At 38.5% G+C, this 22,367-nt stretch overlaps 1 protein-coding gene across 5 annotated transcripts in view; it reads right to left on the minus strand.

The window, feature by feature from the left end:
- Positions 1-5,179: 5,179 nt before the first annotated feature.
- Asb3 (ankyrin repeat and SOCS box containing 3) overlaps positions 5,180-22,367 on the minus strand; it is a 200,381-nt gene continuing 183,193 nt past the window's right edge. For all 5 annotated transcript variants that reach the window (XM_085829040.1, XM_085829042.1, XM_085829039.1 and 2 more), the window contains one exon: positions 5,180-8,197. In XM_085829040.1, coding sequence (XP_085685166.1) covers positions 7,992-8,197 — 206 coding nt within the window. In that variant the 3' untranslated portion in view covers positions 5,180-7,991. The remainder of the gene's footprint in view (positions 8,198-22,367) is intronic.

The following is a 22,367-nucleotide window of genomic DNA, read 5'->3' on the forward strand; positions in this document are numbered from 1 at the left end:
AACACAGAAGTGGATTCTCACAGTCAGCTATTGGATGGAACACAGGGCCCCCAATGGAGGAGCTAGAGAAAGTACCCAAGGAGCTAAAGGGATCTGCAATCCTACAGGTGGAACAACAATATGAACTAACCAGTACCCCCCCCCACCCCCTGCCAGCTCATGTCTCTAGCTGCATATGAATCAGAAGATGGCCTAGTCGGCCATCAGTGGAAAGAGAATCCTATTAGTCGTGCAAACTTTATATGCCTCAGTACAGGGAATGACAGGGCCAAGAAGTGGGAGCGGGTTGGTGGGGGAGTGGGTGGGGGAGCATGTGGGGGACTTTTGGGATAACATTGGAAATGTAAATGTAATAAATACCCAATAAAAAAATTTAAAAAAAAAGAAAAAAAATACATTTTAAGTAAAAAAGTGACATCTTTTAAATCTACCTTTTCTATAATTACGATGTAGAAGGTAAATTTGCAAGTCTCCATCTGCCTCAGTGGGTAGATTTGCAGTCTCCTGGTCCTATTTAAACTGTCCCTGGAGCCTGAATCTAAAAGAAACGTAAGGATGACAGCATATGTGGAATGCAACACCTGTTCTTAGGTGGCTCCTCTTTCAGCATTAAGCAGAACTGAATGCATATGATCTGCTAAGGACCAGTCTCAGCTAGCTTCCTGAGAGAAGGGGTGTCTGGGATCAGCAAAAGCAAACAACTTGAAGTCAAATAATGAGTCTAAGCTGGCAGCCTGGGTTCTGTTCGAGATGGTTCTTTGTAGATAGCTCTTGGCTCTATAGTCTGCTAGAGATTGTGCTCTCTCGCTCTCTCTCTCTCTCTCTCTCTCTCTCTCTCTCTCTCTCTCTGTGTGTGTGTGTGTGTTCGGCTGCTCTGCTCTAGACATCTTTTTCTTGCTATTGTAAAAACAAACAAACAAACAAACAAACAAAAGCCTTTCTGATTGAGACAGCTACCTTTCTGCTCAAGACAGGTCTCCTGTTGAGACAGTGCTCTCTCTATTAATAAAAATTCTAAAAGCTCTCTTGATAGCTCATAGGCTTTCTGACCAAAGTCAGAAAATCTGCTCTAAAAAAATTATTAGATCTTCCAAAAAAAGTCAGAAATCCTGTTAAAAAAATTCTAAAAGCAACTTTTGGGTTTTCCGATTAAAATCAGAAAGCTAGAAAAAAATTCTAAAAGTGCGGTTTTGAATCTTCAGATAGCCTTCTCTAGATCACTGCTAAAAACCCATTCTAAAAGAGCTGTGTTAACTCTCTAAGTAATCATGAGATTTCTGGAAAAAAAAATCTAAATGAGATTTGTTTGCTTTCCATTAATTTTCTGAATGAAATCAGAAATCCTGTTAGAAAAATTTCTGGAAGAGCTGTGCTCACTTTCCAGAGATATCCAGACACCTCAGCAGGAAATTATAAGCAAGAATTACAATCACTCTCTGCTAGCTCACCTCATGGATATCAAAAGCCCAGGTTTTAATTTGCATGTCAGTTAAGTTATTTATTCCAGGTTCCCTCTTGACATTCCATGGTCTTAGCACCTTGATTCTTAGGAAGAAATAGCAAGCAAAAGCAGAGACAAGAAAATAGCTGGGTTAAGGTTTGCGGGTTAGTGATAGGGTTATGACTGTTAGGGTTAGGGTTAGGGTTAGGGATACAATTAGGGTTAGAGGGTTAGAGTTAGGGGGTTAGGGTTGGGGGAAAAGAGAAAGAAAGAAAGAAAGAAAGAAAGAAAGAAAGAAAGAAAGAAAGAAAGAAAGAAAGAAAGAAAGAAAGAAAGAAAGAAAGGAAGGAAGGAAGGAAGGAAGGAAGAAAGAAAGAAAGAAAGAAAAAAGAAAGAAAGAAAGAAAGAAAGAAAGAAAGAAAGAAAGAAAGAAAGAAAGAAAGAAAGAAAAAAAGAAAGAAAGAAAGAAAGAAAGAAAGAAAGAAAGAGAGAAAAAGGATCCATGAACTTGAGTTTGAAAATGGGGGGAGGTTGATTGGGATGAAAAGGAGGGATGAAAGTGATATAAATACAGTATTCACATATAAAATTCTCAAAACAATTTAATACCAAAAAAAGCAAGGTGAAAAGTCTCAAAGTAAATAAACTGGAGTGTAAGGAGTGCTATTACCACACACATTAATGAAATTCAGAAAAATTGTTAGGTCTAACCTTAAAAATTATATATTCTAATGAATTGAAACTCTAAAATAAAATACATAGCTTTCTAGATGTATATGACCTGCTAAAAGTAAATCATGAAGATATAAAAAAAAGAGCAGCTTTATAGAAAGCAATAAAAGTGAATCAGTAATCAAATACCTACCAATTAAAAAATTTATTTCACCTTTAATGAAATACTAACAAAAATGCTTCTCAAACTATTCTATTAAAAAGCAAAGGAAGGGTGCATTACCAAACTCTTTATGGAGGTAGTATTAGCCTGATACTAAAACCAGATAAAAAAAACAAAATAAAAAACTACTGACCAGTCTCCAATATATATGCAAATTTTCTTTAAAAATACTTGCAAACTCGATTCAATAATATATCCAAAAATCACTCACTATGATCAATATGGTTTATTCCAGAGATGTAGTGCTGGTTCAATATGCCAATCAATAAATTTTATAAATTTCAGAAATGATCTCTTATTTTTGATAGAATAGAAATCAGATGACAGCTTGATAGACCTGAAAGGCTTTTGACAAAACCAACAGCAATCATGTCAAACATTCCAAAGAAACTTGGAATATAAGAAACATATCTCACCATAAAAATATATATGCCTATTGCTGACATTATATTAAATGGCGAAAATAAGGGTTCCTACTTTTCTGACTCTTATTCAAGATGGTACTGAAAAAATCTTAGCTAGGACAATATAAAGCAAATAAAAGGAATATAATAGGAAATGGAAGAAGTCAAAATATCTCTATTTGCAGATAATATAACTCTAGATAACAAAGACTGTAAAGACTCCTCCAGAAAACCTAAATACATTCTCATGGGATGACCATACTTCCAAAATCAATCTACAGATTCAATTCAGCACCAAGAGAAGAAATTAAGGGGGTTGGGGAATACTGTCAAAATCCATTACATCCATGCATGAAAACACTATAATAAATCCCATTATTCTGTAGAATAAATATTTATTAAAACATTTTTGAAAACTTTACTATAGATTCAAGCTGTTTTTTGAAACACACAGACACACACACATGTAACCTCCTTCCAGCCTAGCCAGGCTGGTTCAGATCATCGGCTACTGAGGTGGAGCCACCTGCTGTGCTGCTTCTCCTCACTCTCCTTTGATGTTACACTGCCTGCTACCTGCCTGAGGTGAACCGGTTCTCCAAGATCTTCAGAGTTAGCTGGGAACTGTGATTTTCGAGGTGCTGCTAAAAGGTACTCTAACAACTTCACAAGGAACTTGGCATGACTGGGGATGGGCTTCCCTCTTTATAAAGTACAGATTATCATTGAACATTTGAGTCTTGATCAGAATACGGTCTTGACTCCATTTCTCTCTCTTCCCGCCTAGATTCCCTCTTTTCTTTCAGTTCCAAGATGCCTCCCAGGCTCAAACCCAGACATGAGAGCTGCAGGCCGGACCCAACACACACACACACACACACACACACACACACACACCCCAAAGCTCCAAAACACCAGTCAGGCATATGATTTTCTGCCAGTAATCCCAGCTCTGGTGAGGTGGAGACAGCTGGATACACTCTGAATGGAGACAGAAGACATTTTTAGGATAAAAGCTGAAGGAATCAAGTTACTCTCCGAAAGGTAAGTATCACTTTCTCTTTTATTTGTAGTTTCGAGCTTTTTTATATAGATACATAAAATCATGTTTGTGTATGTAACATGATGTAGGAACAAAACTACTGAGGAGCACAAGGCGACTAACAGGAAGAAAAAGAGAGAAGTAGAGTGTAAGAGTTTGTGCTGGAAGTACAGTATATGCTTGTCCAAATGCCATAAGGATTTGAGTATTTTATTGTCTTAACAGTAAGTAACAGTTTGTAAGAAACACAAAACTTAAACCTCACATTACTAACTGATGTATATATTTATGAGAATGCTAGCGTTGGGAACTGATCTCTTGGCTCCTTTCATTTGATCTAACAACTCAATAACGTTTGAAATATCCTCTCTTTTCAACTGTTCAGTTCAAACCCATTGACAGCTGAACTTTCATGATTTCATTATGTTAGATAAAGAGTGTAAATTAGTACCTTATAATGACTTCAGATAAATTTTTATTGTCTACACAGTAAAGCAGTGAAGAAGATATACAAACCATTTGATGATAAAAGGGGCATAAGCAGATATCTTCGAGGTCTTGGTAATGGCAATTCCCACCTGCTCTGTTTCATCAGTTCGTGCTGAGCAGTAAAAATCAGCCAAGACATAAAGAAATCACACCAGTATTCATTAGTTGTACCAATTTAAGTTACTTTATAAACCCAGATGCCATGACTCACATCTGTAATCCCAGCTTGCAGGGAATGTAGGTGGACTACAATGAGTTCCAGGCCAACCAGAGCTATAGAGTTCCAGAGCAGCGTCAGCTACAGTAAGACCATTTCAAAACAGTCCCCGCCCCCTTAAGAAAAAGCCATCACAAATGCACATATACTGGAGTGGTGCACAAAACATGCAGTTGCGTGGTAACCCTGGACAGAGACCACATGGCTAGAGAACGTCCATCAGGTATTACCTACAATTCCATATTCTTTATATAAATAGGAGGCTGTTTTTTTTTTTTTTTTTTTTTTTTTTCCTTTCTTCAGGTAACCTTAGACAAAGAATTAGCAGACACAGTTTTTTTTTTGTTGTTTTTTTTTTTGTTTGTTTTTTTTTCTTTTCTTTCTCTCATTCTTACTGATTCAGAAGTCTATAAGCACTTGACTTGACTTTAGCTTGGCTGAAGTTTTCACTGCAATGATTAAAAAAAAAGAATGGATCAAGAAAAAAATGTGAAATTGGTTAATTTTAACTATACATATTTTTAAGTTCCTTAACCCTCTGCATAGATTGAAACCATAAAAACCTCAAAGACAAACTAATGGACCTAGAGGGGAGGACAAGTTACATCTTCCTTTCTTTCTTCTGTATAGGGGGGTCAGTGTATTTATGTATGTATGTATGTATGTATGTATGTATGTATGTATGTATGCATGTATGTATGCACGTGTGTGTGTGTAAAGATTCTCTCTTACAGACACAGACACACATTTTTTTTTTTTTTGAGGACTCACCCATATCCTAGGCTAGCCTCTAACTGGCTATGTACTTGAGCATAGCCTCGAATTTATGATCCTCCTGCCTTCACCTTTAATTTTTTTTAATATCCTATATTTTCTTTTCAAATCAAATACTTAAATATCATTACCCTTATTTCCAGGAGAATTTGTTAAAAGATTAGCATAGTAACCAGTTAATAAAAGTTCTTCAATTAACAAATTATTCACCAAAGCAACTCCACAATATCATTTAAAATCTACACACAACTTATTCAAAGTAATTCTTCATTAAAAATATAAACATATGCTGACCTCATTGTGATGTTAATTCAGTTGAGGCTGTACCCATATGTTATAGAAAAAAAAAAAGCACACACAGTTCCATCTAATTAAAACGGCAGGATTTCATTGGACAAAATAATTGTTTATTTGCTGCAAGGCATTATGCACCAACAATCATTTGTCATTTAATAAAGGAGTAAAAATGATAAATAGATTAAAAACAAAAACCCAGCAATTGGACCTTGAAGGTGAGAACAAAAGAGAGAAAACAAAACAAAAAACAAAACAAAAAAACAAACCTATAAAGTCAGAGTTACTAAGTTTTCCTTGTGGTTGTTTGTTTTGTTTGTTTGTTTAGAAATTTCTTTTTAAAAGGCAAGGAAAATGGAAATAGCGTGGTTATAAAATTATTATGTTAGTGTGTGCAAGTTGTCAAATATGACCATATTTAACGAAGAAACACTGCCTCCTCCCAAAGGGAATGTGTTCCCGAGATGCCTGAGGCCCCCATCGGCTCTCATCAGAATGCAGGAATTTTCAAATAACTGCCTCAAGTCCCATGAAGACCTAGTAATGGACCTCCTGGTATCAGTTTTACCCACATGTAACTCCTGACACAATTACACGTGCCTGGAAAAACAGGTATACACATCCACCCACTGAAGAGATAAGCCAATGTGTTTAACTTTCTTGGTTTCTCCAGTACTTATCTATGAGTACTAACGCCCTCTACAGTCACCCTCCTGTACACAACATGGCTGGCCAGGTGTCACAGCTCACTATCAGTGCTCAGCATCATCAGAATCCAAGAGAATCTCATACTATGTATTGCTACTTTAGGAGAAGATCAAGCTTCAAAGTGCAGTTTCTATGTGATGCTGGTCACCTTTCTACTACTATAAAGTCAAAAACTCATCAGCCAGGGGCTATCTGTATTGACTTTCAGGGTTTCAAAAATAAAACCACAATAATAACTTATGGGAAATCAGGGTGTTATAATACATTTGGACATGAACAAAATACATTAAAAGATAAACTCTTTTTTAAAGCACTCTATATACACTTGGCCATAAGCAAAAACAAAACCCGACACAGAGTTTGAAAAATAAAAGTCACATTATTTTAAAAATAAAAATGTAAAAGTTTGGAATATCTTTATTAACTAGAACTATCAGAATTTCTGCCTAGTTTTCAATACCTAACTTTATATCCTCACCAAACAAGACTTGAATGTAAAGATGAGCTTGTCTTCCCAATCAGTTATCAGTAAGACATTATGCTTCTTTCAAGGGCTTATCAAAATCCGCCCAGCTGATCTACCCAGTCACAGGTTGCTGGCAAGAGATGAAGGCTTGCCTCCTTTAGAAACCAGCCTGTGCTGTCTATATTGACAGCAACACTCTAGTACCTTCTTCTTAAGGCTAGTTTCTAATTCCCTAAATAACTGATTTGATCATGTTTGATTTTTCTTGACTTGAGATTTAAATAAAACAGTTGTAAAAATTCACAAGGCAGTTGTATTCTGAGGTCCATATTTCATCCATGATCTGAAAATACATCCAGACATTAAGAAAAACATTATATTGATGTGATATAATTGACTATTGGTGACTAACAGGAACAAAGCTGCTCTCTTATTCTGGAGCTGAATGACGCCTGGCTATTATATTTAGCATTAAATTAATAAAGTGTGCATTCTTTCCCTATAGATAGTGCTGTATGAATGTCCTTTTCAGGTTTCTTTATTAATATTCTAAGTGCAGTAAAATACTTCTAAAGATGACATAAAATAGTTTATGCTGTGTATGACTTTTGAGTTTAGATGTGTTCTTGTCTTTGCAAACTAAAAATGAGGTATCTTTTGTCAAAAGTATAAAGAAAGAATGAACCTAGGGGGTGAGAGATCAACAATATGACTGACTTTTTATGTTTTTCTTTTTTTTTTTTTTTTTTAAAAAAAGGTACTCCTGATTTTACATGTGAAAATGCAAGAGTATCAACACCTCACAAAAATGTTTGAATTAAGGAATGAGAACAGATTATAACACGGAGGAAAGTTTCCTCTTAATAAACATTGAAGATATTCATCCCTAAGTAAAATAATAACTGATACATAATTCAAAAGGACGGATGTTATAAATTCTTCTGGGGAAGTTTATGGATTCTATCCTTAGATTCTAGCACAGGCGAACATGAATCCTAAGTAGAAAGAAGTCACATCCAGCACAACATGAAAATTACAGTTTATTAGCAGAATCAAGTAAAAAATGGTCAGATAAACAAATAATACACAACAAAGTGCACTAGAAATAAAACTGAGTAAGGCAAGATGAATAAGGTTCACAATATTGGAAAAGAGACAAACTGGGAAAAACAGCTGTAAACATGGACATTTGATATTATCACCAAATCCAAACAATCACACAAGCCATCTTTTATGACTAAACAGAATTAAAGGACCTGTGTCAGGTGGTCTTGTTGGTTTCTCCATCCTGATTAGCTGCTGGTTCTAGAATCTCATTCATTCTTAAAACCTCTTCATAGAGCAAATAGTTCTGCAGACTTCTGGGAAGTGGCAACTGATGGATGAAAATGTCAGAATGAAGGTGCTCTGCTTTTAGACTGGCCCGAATTTCCAAACGACAAAGATGGGTTAGGCTTGGAACAGAGGCTGGAGAAACAAACAAACATAATTTTCACTAACAGTGGACTGAATAAATGGTTGGGAAAGAAATAGCTCTTATTGTGAAAGCATGATGACCTGAGTTTGAACTTCAGAAACCATGGAAAAGCCACAGTGGCAGCCAGCACCTCTCACCCAAACAAAAACAGGAGCATCAGTGTAGCTTGCTGGCTACCAATCTACCTCCAGATCCAGTGAGAGACCCTGTATTAAGGCAAGTGATGTACTAACATCCTCCTGTGGCCCCCAACATGTACACACTATCATGAATACTTACAAAACATACACATACACACAAGCAATACATTAAGATAAGTATCCAACCCATGTCTATACAATAAAAGAGAAACACTATGTTGCTTAGTCTCGTTTTGAAAGAAGACTACTGGGTCAGCATGACTACATGAGACGCGTATGTACTTTTTCCACTTGGTTGATCTCACTTCAATTGGTCACAAACTCAAGACAGCATCCAGAGCCAGAAAAAAGTAAGTCTTTAAATTTTAATAATCTAACAACAAGCTAACACTTAAGAAAACCCTAAATAGAAATTGCTATTTCCCTCTTAGTCTGTTTTACTACCAAAGGTTCTGAACGTAACACATCAAACCAAGGGATGTGCAGCCTGACCATTTCCTCTTTGCATCTATGACATAAAATAAAGTTTCAAGGTCTGTGAAGATGGCTCAGAAGTTAATAACATTAGCTGTTCTTCCAAAGGACCCAGGCTCAAATTGTAGCACCTACATGGTGGTTCACAACTGCCTATAATTCCAGTTTCAGGGGATCCAATGCCCTCTTCTGACTTCAATAGGCACCAAGCATGCATGTGGTACACAGAAATACATGCATAAAAAAATCCAGAAAATTAAAAAAAATACTTTTTTTAAGAAAGAAATTTCAAAATCGGCACAGAAACAGAACATTCACTGAGTGTTCTCTATGCTACACACCCACCACATATTCTAGTTTTGTATTATTTATTCCAGGCTACACATACATATACGATTTTTGTTTGTTTCTTTGGGCTTCCTAAAGTTATGTTGTACCACTGATCTGCCCCAGACTCTGGGATTTATTATCATACTTTAATAATATGGGAAAATGGAGGTTTAAAAAGAAATTTCAGGTGCACCATTCCTGCCAGGGGAGAGCTTGTCTCCAGGGAAGGCTCTGACTCTGGGACTCACGGGAGATTGCCATTTTCTCTCCGGTGACAAGCTAAGGCCGGACTAGCCAGGAGCACACAGGCCTAAGAAGCAGAAGAGGAGATGGCTCAGGGTCATTCCTTCTTCCATCTGTACCCAGGAGGTAGGGTTTTTCCACAGTCCTCTGTGCACTGGTCTTGCCAGGAGAGAGCTGGTCTCCCAGGATTGCTGACACAGGCTTACAGACCCACAGGAGGAACAAGCTCCAGCCAGAGACAGCAAGAACATTTAACACCAGAGATTACTAGATGGCAAAAGGCAAACACAAGAATCTTACAAACAGAAACCAAGACTACTTGGCATCATCAGAACCCAGTACTCCCACCACAGCAAGTGCTGGATACCCCAACACACAGGAAAAGCAAGATTCAGATCTAAAATGACTTCTCATGATGATGGTAGAGGACTTTAAGGAGGACATAAATAACTCCCTTAAAGAATTACAGGAGAACACGGGTAAACAGCTAGAAGCTTTAAAGAGGAAATTCAAAAATCCCTTGAAGAATTACAGGAAAAAATATCCAAACAGATGAAGGAATTGAACAAAACCATTCAGGATCTAAAAATGGAACTAGAAACACTAAAGAAATCACAAAGGGAGACAATCTAGGATAGAAAACCTAGGAAAGAAGTCAGGAGCCATAGATGCAAGCATCACCAACAGAATACAAGAGGTCGAAGAAAGAATCTCAGGTACAGATGATACCATAGAAAACATTGACAGAACAATCAAAGAAAATGCAAAAAGATCCTAATCCAAAACATCCAGGAAATCCAGGACACAATAAAAAGACAAAACCAAAGGATAACAGGTATAGAAGAGAGTGAAGATTTCCAACTTAAATGACCAGTAAATATCTTAAAATTATCGAGGAAAACTTCCCTAACCTAAATAAAGGCATGCCCACGAACATTCAAGAAGCCTATAGAACTCCAAATAGTTTGGACCAGAAAAGAAATTCCCACCATCACATAGTAATCAAACACCAAATGTACAAAACAAAGAAAGAATATTAAAAGCAGTAAAAGAAACAAGCTGTAGTAGTAATTCTAATATCAAATAAAATCGACTTTCAACGTAAAGGTATCAAAAAAGGTAAGGAAGGACACTTAATACTCATCAAAGGTAAAATCTACCAAGATGAACTCTCAATTCTGAATCTATGCTCCAAATGCAAGGGAATCCACATTCATGAAAGCTTTGCTAGAGCTCAAAGCACACATTGCACCTCACACAATAATAGTGGAAGACTTCAACACTCCACTCTCAGCAATGGACAGATCATGAAACTGAACAGAGACACAGTGAAACTAACAAAAGTTTGAAACAAATGGATTTAACAGATATCTATAGAACATTTTATCCTAAAACAAAAGGATATACCTTCTTCTCAGCACTTCATGGTACCTTCTCCAAATTTGACTATACAGTTGGTCACAAAACAGGCCTTAACAGATACAAGAAGATTCAAACAATCCCATGTACCCTATCAGAACATCATGGACTAAGGCTGATCTTCAATAACAATATAAACAATAGAAAGCACACATACATGTGGAAGCTGAAGAACACAAGCTGAAGAACACTCTACTCAATGATAACTTGGTCAAGAAAGAAATGAAGAAAGAAATTAAAGACTTTTTAGAGTTTAATAAAAATGAAGCCACAGCATACACAAACTTATGGGGCACAATGAAAGCAGTGCTAAGAGGAAAACTCATAGCTCTGAGTGCCTCCAAAAGAAACTGGAGAGAGCGTACACTAGCAGCTTGACAGCACAACTCAAAGCTCAAGAAAAAAAAAAAAAGAAGCAAATATACCCAAGAGGAGTAGAAGGCAGGAAATAATCAAACTCAGGACTGAAATCAACCAAGTAGAAACTAAAAGAACTACACAAAGAATCAACCAAACCAGGAGCTGGTTCTTTGAGAAAATCAACAAGATAGATAAACCCTTAGCCAGACTAACTAGAGGGCACAGAGACAGTATCCAAATCAACAAAATCAGAAATGAAAAGGGAGACATAACAACAGAATCTGAGGAAACCCAAAAAATTATCAGATACTACTACAAAAGCCTATACTCAACAAAACTGGAAAATCTGACTGAAATGGACAATTTTCTAGACAGATTCTAGGTACCAAAGTTAAATCAGGATTAGATAAATAATCGAAACAGTCCCAAACCCCCTAAAGAAATAGAAGGAGTCATAAATAGTCTCCCAACCAAAAAAAAAAAAAAAACCTCCAGGACCAGATGGGTTTAGTGCAGAATTCTGTAAGACCTTCAAAGAACACCTAATACCAATACTCTTCAAACTATTCCACAACATAGAAACAGAAGAACCACTACCCAATTCGTTCTATGAAGCACAATTACTCTGACACCTAAACCACACAAAGACCCAACAAAGAAAGAGAACTTCAGACCCATTTGCCTTATGAATATCAATGCAAAAATACTCAATAAAGCTCTCGCAAACTGAATTTAACACATCAAAACAATCATCCATCATGATCATCTAGGTTTCATCCCAGGGATGCAGGGATGGTTCAATATATGGAGATCCATCAATGTAATCCACTATATAAGCAAACACAAAGACAAAACCGCATGATCATCTCATTAGATGCTGAGAAAGCATTTGACAAAATCAAACACCCCTTCATGATAAAAGTCTTGGAAAGATCAGTAATTCAAGGCTCATACCGAAACATAGTAAAAGCAGTATAAACAAACGAGTAGCCAACATCAAACTAAATGGAGAGAAACTTGAAGCAAACCCACTAAAATCAGGGACTAGACAAGGCTGCCCACTCTCTCCCTACCTATTCCATATAGCACTTGAAGTCCTAGCCAGAGCAACTAGACAACATAAGGAGATCAATTGGATACAAATTGGAAAGGAAGAAGTCAAAATATCATTATTTGCAGATGATATGCTAGTATGATAGTATACTTAAGTTACCAAAAAAATTCCAGCAGAGAACTCCTAATCCTGATGAACAACTTCAGCAAAGTAGCTGGATATAAAATTAACTCAAACAAATCAGTGGTCTTCTTCTACACAAAGGATAAACAGGCTGAGAAAGAAATTAGGGAAAGAACACCTTTTACCATAGTCACAAATAATATAAAATATCTTGGTGTGACTCTAACTAAGCAAGGGAAAGCTCTGTATGACAAGAACATAAAGTCTCTGAAGAAAGAAATCAAAGATCTCAGAAGATGGAAAGATCTCCTATGATCATGGATTGGTAGGATTGATATAATAAAAATGGCCATCTTGCCAAAAGCAACCTACAGATTCAATGCAATCCCCATCAAAATACCAACTCAATTCTTCATAGACTTAGAAAGAGCAATTTCTAAATTAATCTCGAAAGGCAAAAACCCAGAATATCGAAAACCATTGTCAACAATAAAAGAACTTCTGGGGGACTCACCATCCCTGACCTCAAGCTGTATTACAGAGCAATAGTGATAAAAACTATATGGTATTGGTACAGTGACAGGCAGGTATGGAATAGAATTGAAGACCCAAAAATAAACCCACACACCTATGGTCACTTGATCTTTGACACAGGAGCTAAAACCATCCAGTGGAAAAGAAGACAGCATTTTCAACAAATGGTGCTGGTTCAACTGGTGGTTAGCATGTAGAATAATGCAAATCGATTCATTCTGATCTCCTTGTACAAAGCTTAAGTCCAAATGGATCCAGGACCTCCACATAAAACCAGATACACTAAAACTAATAGAAAAGAAAGTGGGAAAGAGACTCGAGCACATAGGCACAGGGGAAATTTTCCTGAATAGAACACAAATAGCTTATGCTCTAAGACCAAGAATTGATAAATGGGACTTCATAAGATTGCAAAGCTCCTGTAAGGCAAAGGGCATTGTCAATAGGACAAAAAGGCAACCAACATATTGGGAAAAGATTTTTACCAACCCCACCCACATCCTATGGAGGGATAATATCTAATATATATAAAGAACTCTAGAAGTTAGACTCCAGAAAATCAAATAACCCTATTGAAAATGGGGTACAGAGTTAAACAAAGAATTCTCAACCAAGGAATATCGAATGACTGAGAAGCACCCAAAGAAATGTTCAACATCCTTAATCATCAGAGAAATGCAAATCATAACAACCCTGAGATTCCACCTCACACCGTCAGAATGGCTAAGATCAAAAATTCAGGTGACAGCAGATGCTGGCGAGGATCTGGACAAAGAGGAACATTCATCCATTGCTGGTGGGATTGCAAGCTGGTACAACCACTCTGGAAATCTGTTTGTCAGTTCCTCAGCAAATTGGACATAGTACTACTTGAGGACCCAGCTATTCCCTCCTGGGCATACACCCAGAAAACGATCCAACATGTAATAAGTACACATGCTCCATTATGTTCATAGCAGCCTTATTTATAATATCCAGGAGCTGGAAAGAACCCAGATGTCCTTCAACAGAGGAATGGATACAGAAAATGTGGTGCATTTACACAATGCAGCACTACTCAGCTATTAAAAATGATGAATTCATGAAGTTCTTAGGGAAATGGATGGAACTAGAAAATATTACCCAGATTGAGGTAACCCAATCACAAAAGAATACACAAGGTACATACTCACTGATAAGTAGGTATTAGGCCAGAAGTTCGGAATACCAAAGCTACAATGAACAGACAACCTGAAGCTCAAGAAGAAGGAAGACCACAGTGTGGATACTTCAGTCCTTCTTAGAACGGAGAACAAAATACCCATTGGAGGAAATACAGAGATAAAGTTTAGGGCAGAAACTGAAGGGAAGGCCATCCAGTGACTGTCCCACCTGGGGTTCCTTCCCCTATAAAGTTACCAAACTTAGACATTATTATGGATGCCAACAATCACTTACTGACAGGAGCCTGATATGGCTGTCTCCTGAGAGACTCTGCCAGTGCCTGACAAATACAGAAGTGGATGCTCACAGCCATCCAATGGACTGAGCATAGGGTCCCCAATGGAGGAGCTAAAGAAAGAACCCAATGAGCTGAAGGGGTTTATAGCCTCAGTACTCCCAGAGCTCTCAGGAACTAAACCACCAGCCAAAGGGTACACATGGAGGGACCCATGTCTCCAGGCACATATGTAGCAGAGTATGGCATAGTGGGACATCAATGAGAGGAAAGGCCCTTGATCTTGTGAAGTGTAGGGAAGTGGGAGTGTGTGGGTTAGTGAGCAAGGGGAGGAGGGTTGGGATAGGAGGTTTTTCAGAAGGGAAATGAGGAAAGGGGATATAATTTGCAATCTAAATAAAGGAAACATCTAATTTTTTAAAACAACGAAGTTTCAGTAACATTTCAAACATCACAAAACCATCTAAACTGCAGAGCCATTCAGATCCATTTGATCCCAACACCTCTAAGCATTGATGAGTATCTGCTGTAGCCACAGGAGGATGCAAATTCTCAAATAATCCATGTACATGTAACTGAGAAACACCAGATGACAGCAGCATCGATTTCTAAGATGAGAGTGCTAACTGAAGAAGATAATGTCCACAAAAAACAAAACAGCTAATGCTTTTATGTGACTCGATTTTTTGTTAGTAGAGAAATCTTGAAATCCATGACAAAGGAGCTAGGGCAGGGCATCAACTCAAGTACCAAGGAGAGCATATCTGAGGACAACTAATATTGTTTTCTACACCCCCAGCTCAACGGGGTTAAAGCAAGCTCATTTCCTAACATTCCAAATGCACCATATCAAAACAACTCAAGTTATCTCCATATCTTATGTTTTAGTTTCTGTTTAGTTTACGAAGAGTTTTAAAAACAACTGTCATTAGGAAAAAGTGAGAACAAAAGAACGGAGAGTAATCTGAAGCACAGTAGATTAATGATGTGAGTATAAACAGTGGTAAAGACTCAGATGAATACTACCAATGCATGAAGGTTATACAAAGAGCCAAAGAAATACCACTGAATACAATCTTGAAACTTGGTTTGAGGATAGTGTGTTTGTAGAATTGTGGAAATTATACTGAAAGTATATGACATACATGTGACTTTGTAAGAACTGGTATCCATAAGTATAATGTAACATCTAGATAAGAATAGTGAGGGTTTTGAAAACAAAATTAAAGTTTAAATGCTTTTGCTTATCTAACAATATTTATCATTTAGCATATGGAACATATGATTGATAATACTGGGCAAAACTAGTTATCTAACACTGTTGAAGATGTAATGAAAAGAAAACACCTAAAGTCAATAACTAACTGGAATTAATTACATTGTCAATATATTTGGTATTAAAAAATCTATAGGAAATAAATTGAAATAAAACACTATGTCATCTCAAATACATGATTTTGTTTTCCTTCCTTCCTTAAGTGTATTTTTTCTATTCAGACAATCTACCTTTTATATAATGATTATTTTACATAACTGTATAATATGTAACATTAGGTAAGTAAATAAATATGTATGGGTGTTTGAGTGTGTGTGTTTATGTGTGTATGCACGTGGAAGTCACCATTTGGATCTAGCTAACAACAGTTATATTGCTGCAATGTGGTAGGCAAATCATTTAAGCCTCTCTTAACAAATGTAGACTAGTCAAATTTATTTTAATAACAAGTGGATGTGCATAAACATGTTTAGATATGCTGTGAAGACAGGGCTCTAATGTTATAATCTGATAAGGCTGTTGACACTTAAAGAAACTTTAAAGCAGGAGTTTATTTGGGTTACTTGTAGGAATTTGGGTGCTCAAAGGCAGCTAAATTCCCTGGAAGTTTTTTGATCAAATTACACATCTATACCAGTGCAGTTTTATTGGAGTTAATGATTCACCCTTTATGTAACTTTTATGAGGGGAGGGAGGGGACTTGGGAGGAGTTACTGAAGGGTAGTGAGCCCTGTGAGCCTTAGGAACTTCTCCTTCCCTCTAGGAGGGGATGGTAATAGACCCAGTTTCATGACAGTCACACATGGGTGATCACAGCTGCTCTAATTAAAGAAGGTAATTTTCACATCAACACTGAAGGGAACAAAGACACAAGAATATAGTCCATGATGCAAATCCAAGAGAAAATATTCCATGATAACATCACTAACTTTTCTTCATCAGCTCAAAACTGCAATTGTTTTACATTCCAATTTCCTTTCCATTTCTTCTTTTAACAAGATACTCAGCAAATTAGTCAGGGCAGGATACAGGCATTCTGGTGATGTGGATGGCAAAGCCTGCCTAAGAGTAAATTGGAATTCATACAGTAGGAAGCCAGAATGTTGATGGTTGAGGTTCATCTTTACAGAGAATGTAGCAATATTAGTGATGAGAGATCTCTTACATAAAACAACTTGAACAACTAAACGGTTATAATCAGAGCAGTAGGAACCACATTTATGTTGAAGAAATGGGCTCCACTATAAAAAAGGGCTAGGATGAGTTTCATAGTTTAGGCTAAATTGATACATATTTGTATGAACTTATAACTTTGAATATTATCAGTTCTGTTTTGACATATGCCTTATTTAAAAACTATTATGTTGTAAAAAATTGAGAGTTATGGAAGAACAAAGCTAGAATGTAAAACTTAAATATCTCAACAGGTTCAATAAGGACACACACACACACACACACATCTTAGATAGGTACCTAAGAAACATATAGTATAGTTTACACATTAAATAGATTACAGATTGAAGAGTTAGCAAACATGGGTATTTACCTTGAAAAGGACCTAAAGTTTTCTTGTATAAATACGCATCAATAGAACTACAACTTTGGTGTTATTTTGAGGTGGGACTCACACCTCATCAATGGGAGGAGAGGCCCTTGGTCCTGTGAAGGCTCTATGCGCCAGTGTAGGGGAATGCTAGGGCCAGAAATGGGAGTGGGTGGGTTGGGGAGTAGGGGGAAGAGGGAGGCAATAGGGGCAGGGGGTTTTCAGAGGGGAAACCAGGAAAGAGGATAACAATCAAAATGTAAATAAAGAAAATATCTAATAAAAAAATGAAAAAAAAACCCAAATTTTTTTCAGTTAAATTAAATTAAAATTTGTTGTATGTGCTAGTTTAATTACACAATGCCCATCTGGCACAATAAGTTGTTTTGCTTTTGTTTTTGTTTTTGTTTTCCAACAGGGTCTCATTATGACGTGGAACTCATTACATAGTCCAGGTAGGCCTCAAATTCCCAAACCCACTATATTATGCACAGAATAATATCACCAAGCTATAAACCCTACAACTTAAAACACTGCTTGCCTGCAGGATATACGGGTACAATAGTGTTGGTGTTATTTTTTTGTGTTGTTGATTGTTTTGATTTTCACCTTTTGAATTTTTGGAGAGAAAGGAAGAAGTTATGAAGGAGGAAAGAGAATGAATCTGAAGTTGAGTACATAGAGGGATGGAAACATCTGGAAAGAAATCAAGAAGAAAAACATGATCAAAATATATTACATGAAAATCTTTAGATAAACAGGGGAAAAAAACCTCCTATATGATGCTGAGGACTGGCCATTATTTATTACCTGTATACCCTCCAAAAGATTCCAGAGACTGGAATACAGTATTTTTATTAAAACACACACACACACACACAGACACACACACACACAGAGACACACACAGACACACAGACACACAGACACACAGACACACACACACACACAGCTTGTCTTCATGTTCAAGAACTCAGCTATTTGGGTTTTGTAGGTTATTTTGTGGTACTGGCAATTCAAGCTAGGACTGTAAACATGGCAGTTAACAGCACTGTCACTGATACCCACGAGCTCCTTCCCCCCTTCCCTCCATTTTTGAGACAGGGTTTTCATAACCAAACCTTGATGCCTTAGCTACTGTGATAGGCAATGCATTATAGGCATTCATAATGTATTCTTGCTGGAGCTATTTTAGGTTTAACTGAAATTTGATCTCCTTGATGGAAAATCCCATAGAAAATTACCTAACTCTATTCTAGAAACTCAAAGCCAATGCTTGACTGTAGAGCAGTGAGCTGTGCACAGACAGCCTGGTCCCCAGTCCAGCACAAGCCTGGAACCCTGGTTACCCTAAGGGACAGCAGGTGTTTGGCCATGCCTCCTATGCCCCTACAGCTACAGTCTCCCACAGCCAAGTCCCCACCCCCATCCACCCCCCACAGAGAGTTATGTGGCCTTCAGTCAAGTAGACAATGCCCCAAGCTCCTGGTATTCTGTCTGAACTCCACCCCCATAATTACCTGACAACAGACAGGTATTCTTCTCCCCACAGTTACCTGGCAACAGCAAGGATGACCCAGCACCCTATAAAAGGAGTTGCTTGCCCCCTCCTCTCCCTCTCTCTCTCTCTCCCTCTCATGTTCTCTCTCTTACCTATCTTACTCTCACCTCTCACCCTCCTTCTCTGAACCCTCCTTCCCCCCCACCCCCCCTCCACGTGGCCTCCGTTGGCCTCTGCTTCTCTACTTTCTCCCTCTCGCTGTCTTTCTACAATGAATGCCTTAAAACCATGGACTGCCTCTTCTCATCCAGATCCACAGTGCTGGAGCAGGTTTCCCTCTACAGAACTGCCAGTCTAACCTCCCGCCAGAAGGCCTCCAGCCACAGCTTCTGCCAACCCAAGCCACTGACTGAGCAAGCCAGACTCTCTCCCTTCGGCCCCGGGCCAGAGTCCACCGAGGGTCCCCACTCTGTTCTCAGCTCTTACGTGACATCCAGCAGGTCTGCGGTCCATGCAGCCCAGGGACCCCAGAGCCAGCTTTTCTGCGGTACCCAGCGGCTTCTGTGGTATCCCTACTCTGGATACCACACCCACAGATCAGGGTCCTGCGGCTTCCTCACCCACAGATCAGGGTCCTGCAGCTTCCCACAGCCCAATGCCTGCCTGGAGGTGCCATTGGGTGCATGTAGTCAAACTCCCAGCGTCCCCCTCGCCCAGTGGCCCAAGACTGGGCCGGACATGGGACACCATTTTTGACTTGACTGCTCAGAACCCCCACACACAGCTAATAGCTTCTAGTAAACTGCTAGGAAATACCAGGATTTGTGTTTGCTATAAAAGCCTCTTGGTCTAAATGCTGGGGAGGTCGAGAATACCTGAGTGTAGTCCCAGCTGGCTAGAATGAAGACTTTCAGTTGACTATCAACTGTCTCTAATTGATAATCTCTGGTAAGCTCCCCAAAGTACTTTGGAGACCCTAGCAAGATCCCTAGACTAGACTCAGACAATTAGAGGCTTCAGAATCCCCAGGAGCAGGCAAGAGTGCACTAGCTAGAGAGTACACACCCCGACATGATCAGGGTCCCAAGAAAATCCTCTCTAATGGATTCTTGCCAAACGTTCCAGGGGCACCCAAAAGATTAATCAAATGTCATCTGGTCTAAACACCCCTGGAGGTAGGTTTGGTCTGTAAGAGGTTCTATCTGGTTAAGACACAAGAAGAGAGGTTGGACACAATGTAGATCCTGTGTCTAAGGATCTTTGTGAGACATCACTAGATTCCCCTAGTCGGTTCAGGTGTATGAATGTGTGGAAACCACCCGAGGTTTTTACTATGTGTCTCTCTGAATGAATGTGTCACTTTCTGTGCCTTTCTGTGAGTTCTGCTGGTTGGAGAAAATCTTGGACGTGTGGAGTGAGCTGTCCTGGAGTATTCAATTCAATAACTCATTGCCCCCAAGCCAGTGCTCATTTCCCTCAGGCTCATGGGCCACAACAGGTAATGTACTTCCAGAGGCTATGATTAGAGAAAACGTGAAAGAAAGGGAAAAAAAGGAGTTAGATGAAACAATTGGTATTAGTTTCCAACTACCTGGTCCTCATGGCCAACTAACTTATTATAAGCATCGTTATTACTGTTGAGGCTTACTCTGATCTAGCTAATGCTGGGACCCTGTATCCTCAACTGCATGACGAACTAAGGTACTGGCCAACTATGATTTGTTAGAACAGAATGAGTCACTGATTTGCCTCATGCCCACAGAAACATAGGGGAACATGACAGTGCAAGAGAGTGCAGAGGTTCCTCCATCTTGTGTTCTTGCTGTTGTTATTTCAGGCTTAACTGGAATTTGATGTACTTGATGGAGAATCCACGGAAAATTACCCAACTCTATTCTAGAAACCAAAGCTAACTTAGCTTCAGTGAAGTTGCTTGTTTGTGCAAACATCCCCCTGCAGCTACTGTGCAAGATACCAGGATGTGATTTTGTCCTTTAAAAGTCCTTTGGTCTAAAAGCTTTGGGATATGCTTAGGTCTGGAATACCTGAGTGTAGTGCAAGTCAGTTGTAATAAAGACTTTCAAATGGCTATAAACTATGTCTGAATAGTCATCTCTAGTGTGATGACCTGAAAGCTGGGATTTGAGACATGTCCAGCTCAAATATTTCTTTTCCTTTCCTTTTCTCCTTCCTTCCCTTCCTTCCTTCCTTCCTTCCTTCCTTCCTTCCTTCCTTCCTTCCTTCCTTCCTTCCTTTCCTCCTCCTCCTCCTCCTCCTCCTCCTCCTCCTCCTCCTCCTCCTCCTCCTCCTCCTTCTTCTTCTTCTCTCTCTCTGTCTCTCTCTCTTTTTTGAGACAGGGTTTCTCTGTGTAGCCCTGGCTATCCTCAAACTTTCTCTGTAGTCCAGGCTGGTCTCAAACTCAGAGATCCACCTACATCTGCCTCCTGAGTGCTGGGATTTAAAGGTATTATGCCACCATATCCCAGCATATATTTCTTTTTCATGCATAAAATTAACAATGTTTGTTTTTACCTCATTATAAAGTAACATGAGAACTCTTATATAGGTAATATCTTATTTGTTGATTTTAAAACTATCTCACTATGTAGACACAGGCTAGCCTCGCTATAAAGTTCAAGTTAGCCTTGACATTGTGATTTTCTTGTCTCAGCTATCTGAATGGAGAGATTCCAGGTATAAACCAGTGTAACTGGCCTTGGAATTGTATATATTACCACATAGATAACAATCAAAACCTGTGTGCAAACAGAGGCAAAATCTATACACACCCACATGGCAGCCCACATCAGCTGTCTATAACTCCATGATCTGACACCCCCACACAGACAGATATACAGACAAAACACAAAAGCACATAAAATAAAAATAAATAATCCGGGGCCTAGCAAACACAGAAGTGGATGCTCACAGTCAGCTATTGGATGGATCACAGGGCCCCCAATGGAGGAGCTAGAGAAAGTACCCAAGGAGCTAAAGGGATCTGCAACCCTATAGGTGGAACAACATTATGAACTAACCAGTACCCCAGAGCTCTTGACTCTAGCTGCATATGTATCAAAAGATGGCCTAGTCGGCCATCACTGGAAAGAGAGGCCTATTGGACTTGCAAACTTTATATGCCACAGTACAGGGGAACCCCAGAGCCAAAAAGTGGGAGTGGGTGGGTAGGGGGTGGGGGGACTTTTGGGATAGCATTGGAAATGTAAATGAGGAAAATACCTAATAAAAATATTAAAAAAAATAAAGTTTAAATAAAAAAGATAGAAAGGTGTGGTAGGACAGGCTTTAAAACGAAGCAAAACAAAACAAAAATACACATCACTGAAACACGACCACTGTCAATGAAATGAATAGCAAACAGCTAAACAGCTTTAAGTCATTCTCTTGGAAAATAATATTCTCCAAAGCTCTCAGACCTAAGGAACTAGAAAACAGAAAGAACACAAGAATTTGTAAGTAAAATGGCATGTTCAATTATGGATACATCATAATGTAAGTTATGAAATAGTAATATCCAAATGGCTACTAGATATATAGAGCTGGAACCAAGAAAAGAGGTTGTAGCTAGAGAAAAGAACAAGAAGCACAAGCTACTAGGAAATATCTGATACACAGCACATCCAATTTGTGACCTCAAAGGGGTCATGACCCACAGGTTGAGAATCACTAATCTAGACACCTGCCATGTGCTATGGCCTTAATGT

Source organism: Mus caroli, unplaced genomic scaffold (genome assembly GCF_978045245.1).
Source record: "Mus caroli unplaced genomic scaffold, Mus_caroli_1 scaffold_13, whole genome shotgun sequence".
Classification (NCBI taxonomy): domain Eukaryota; kingdom Metazoa; phylum Chordata; class Mammalia; order Rodentia; family Muridae; genus Mus; species Mus caroli.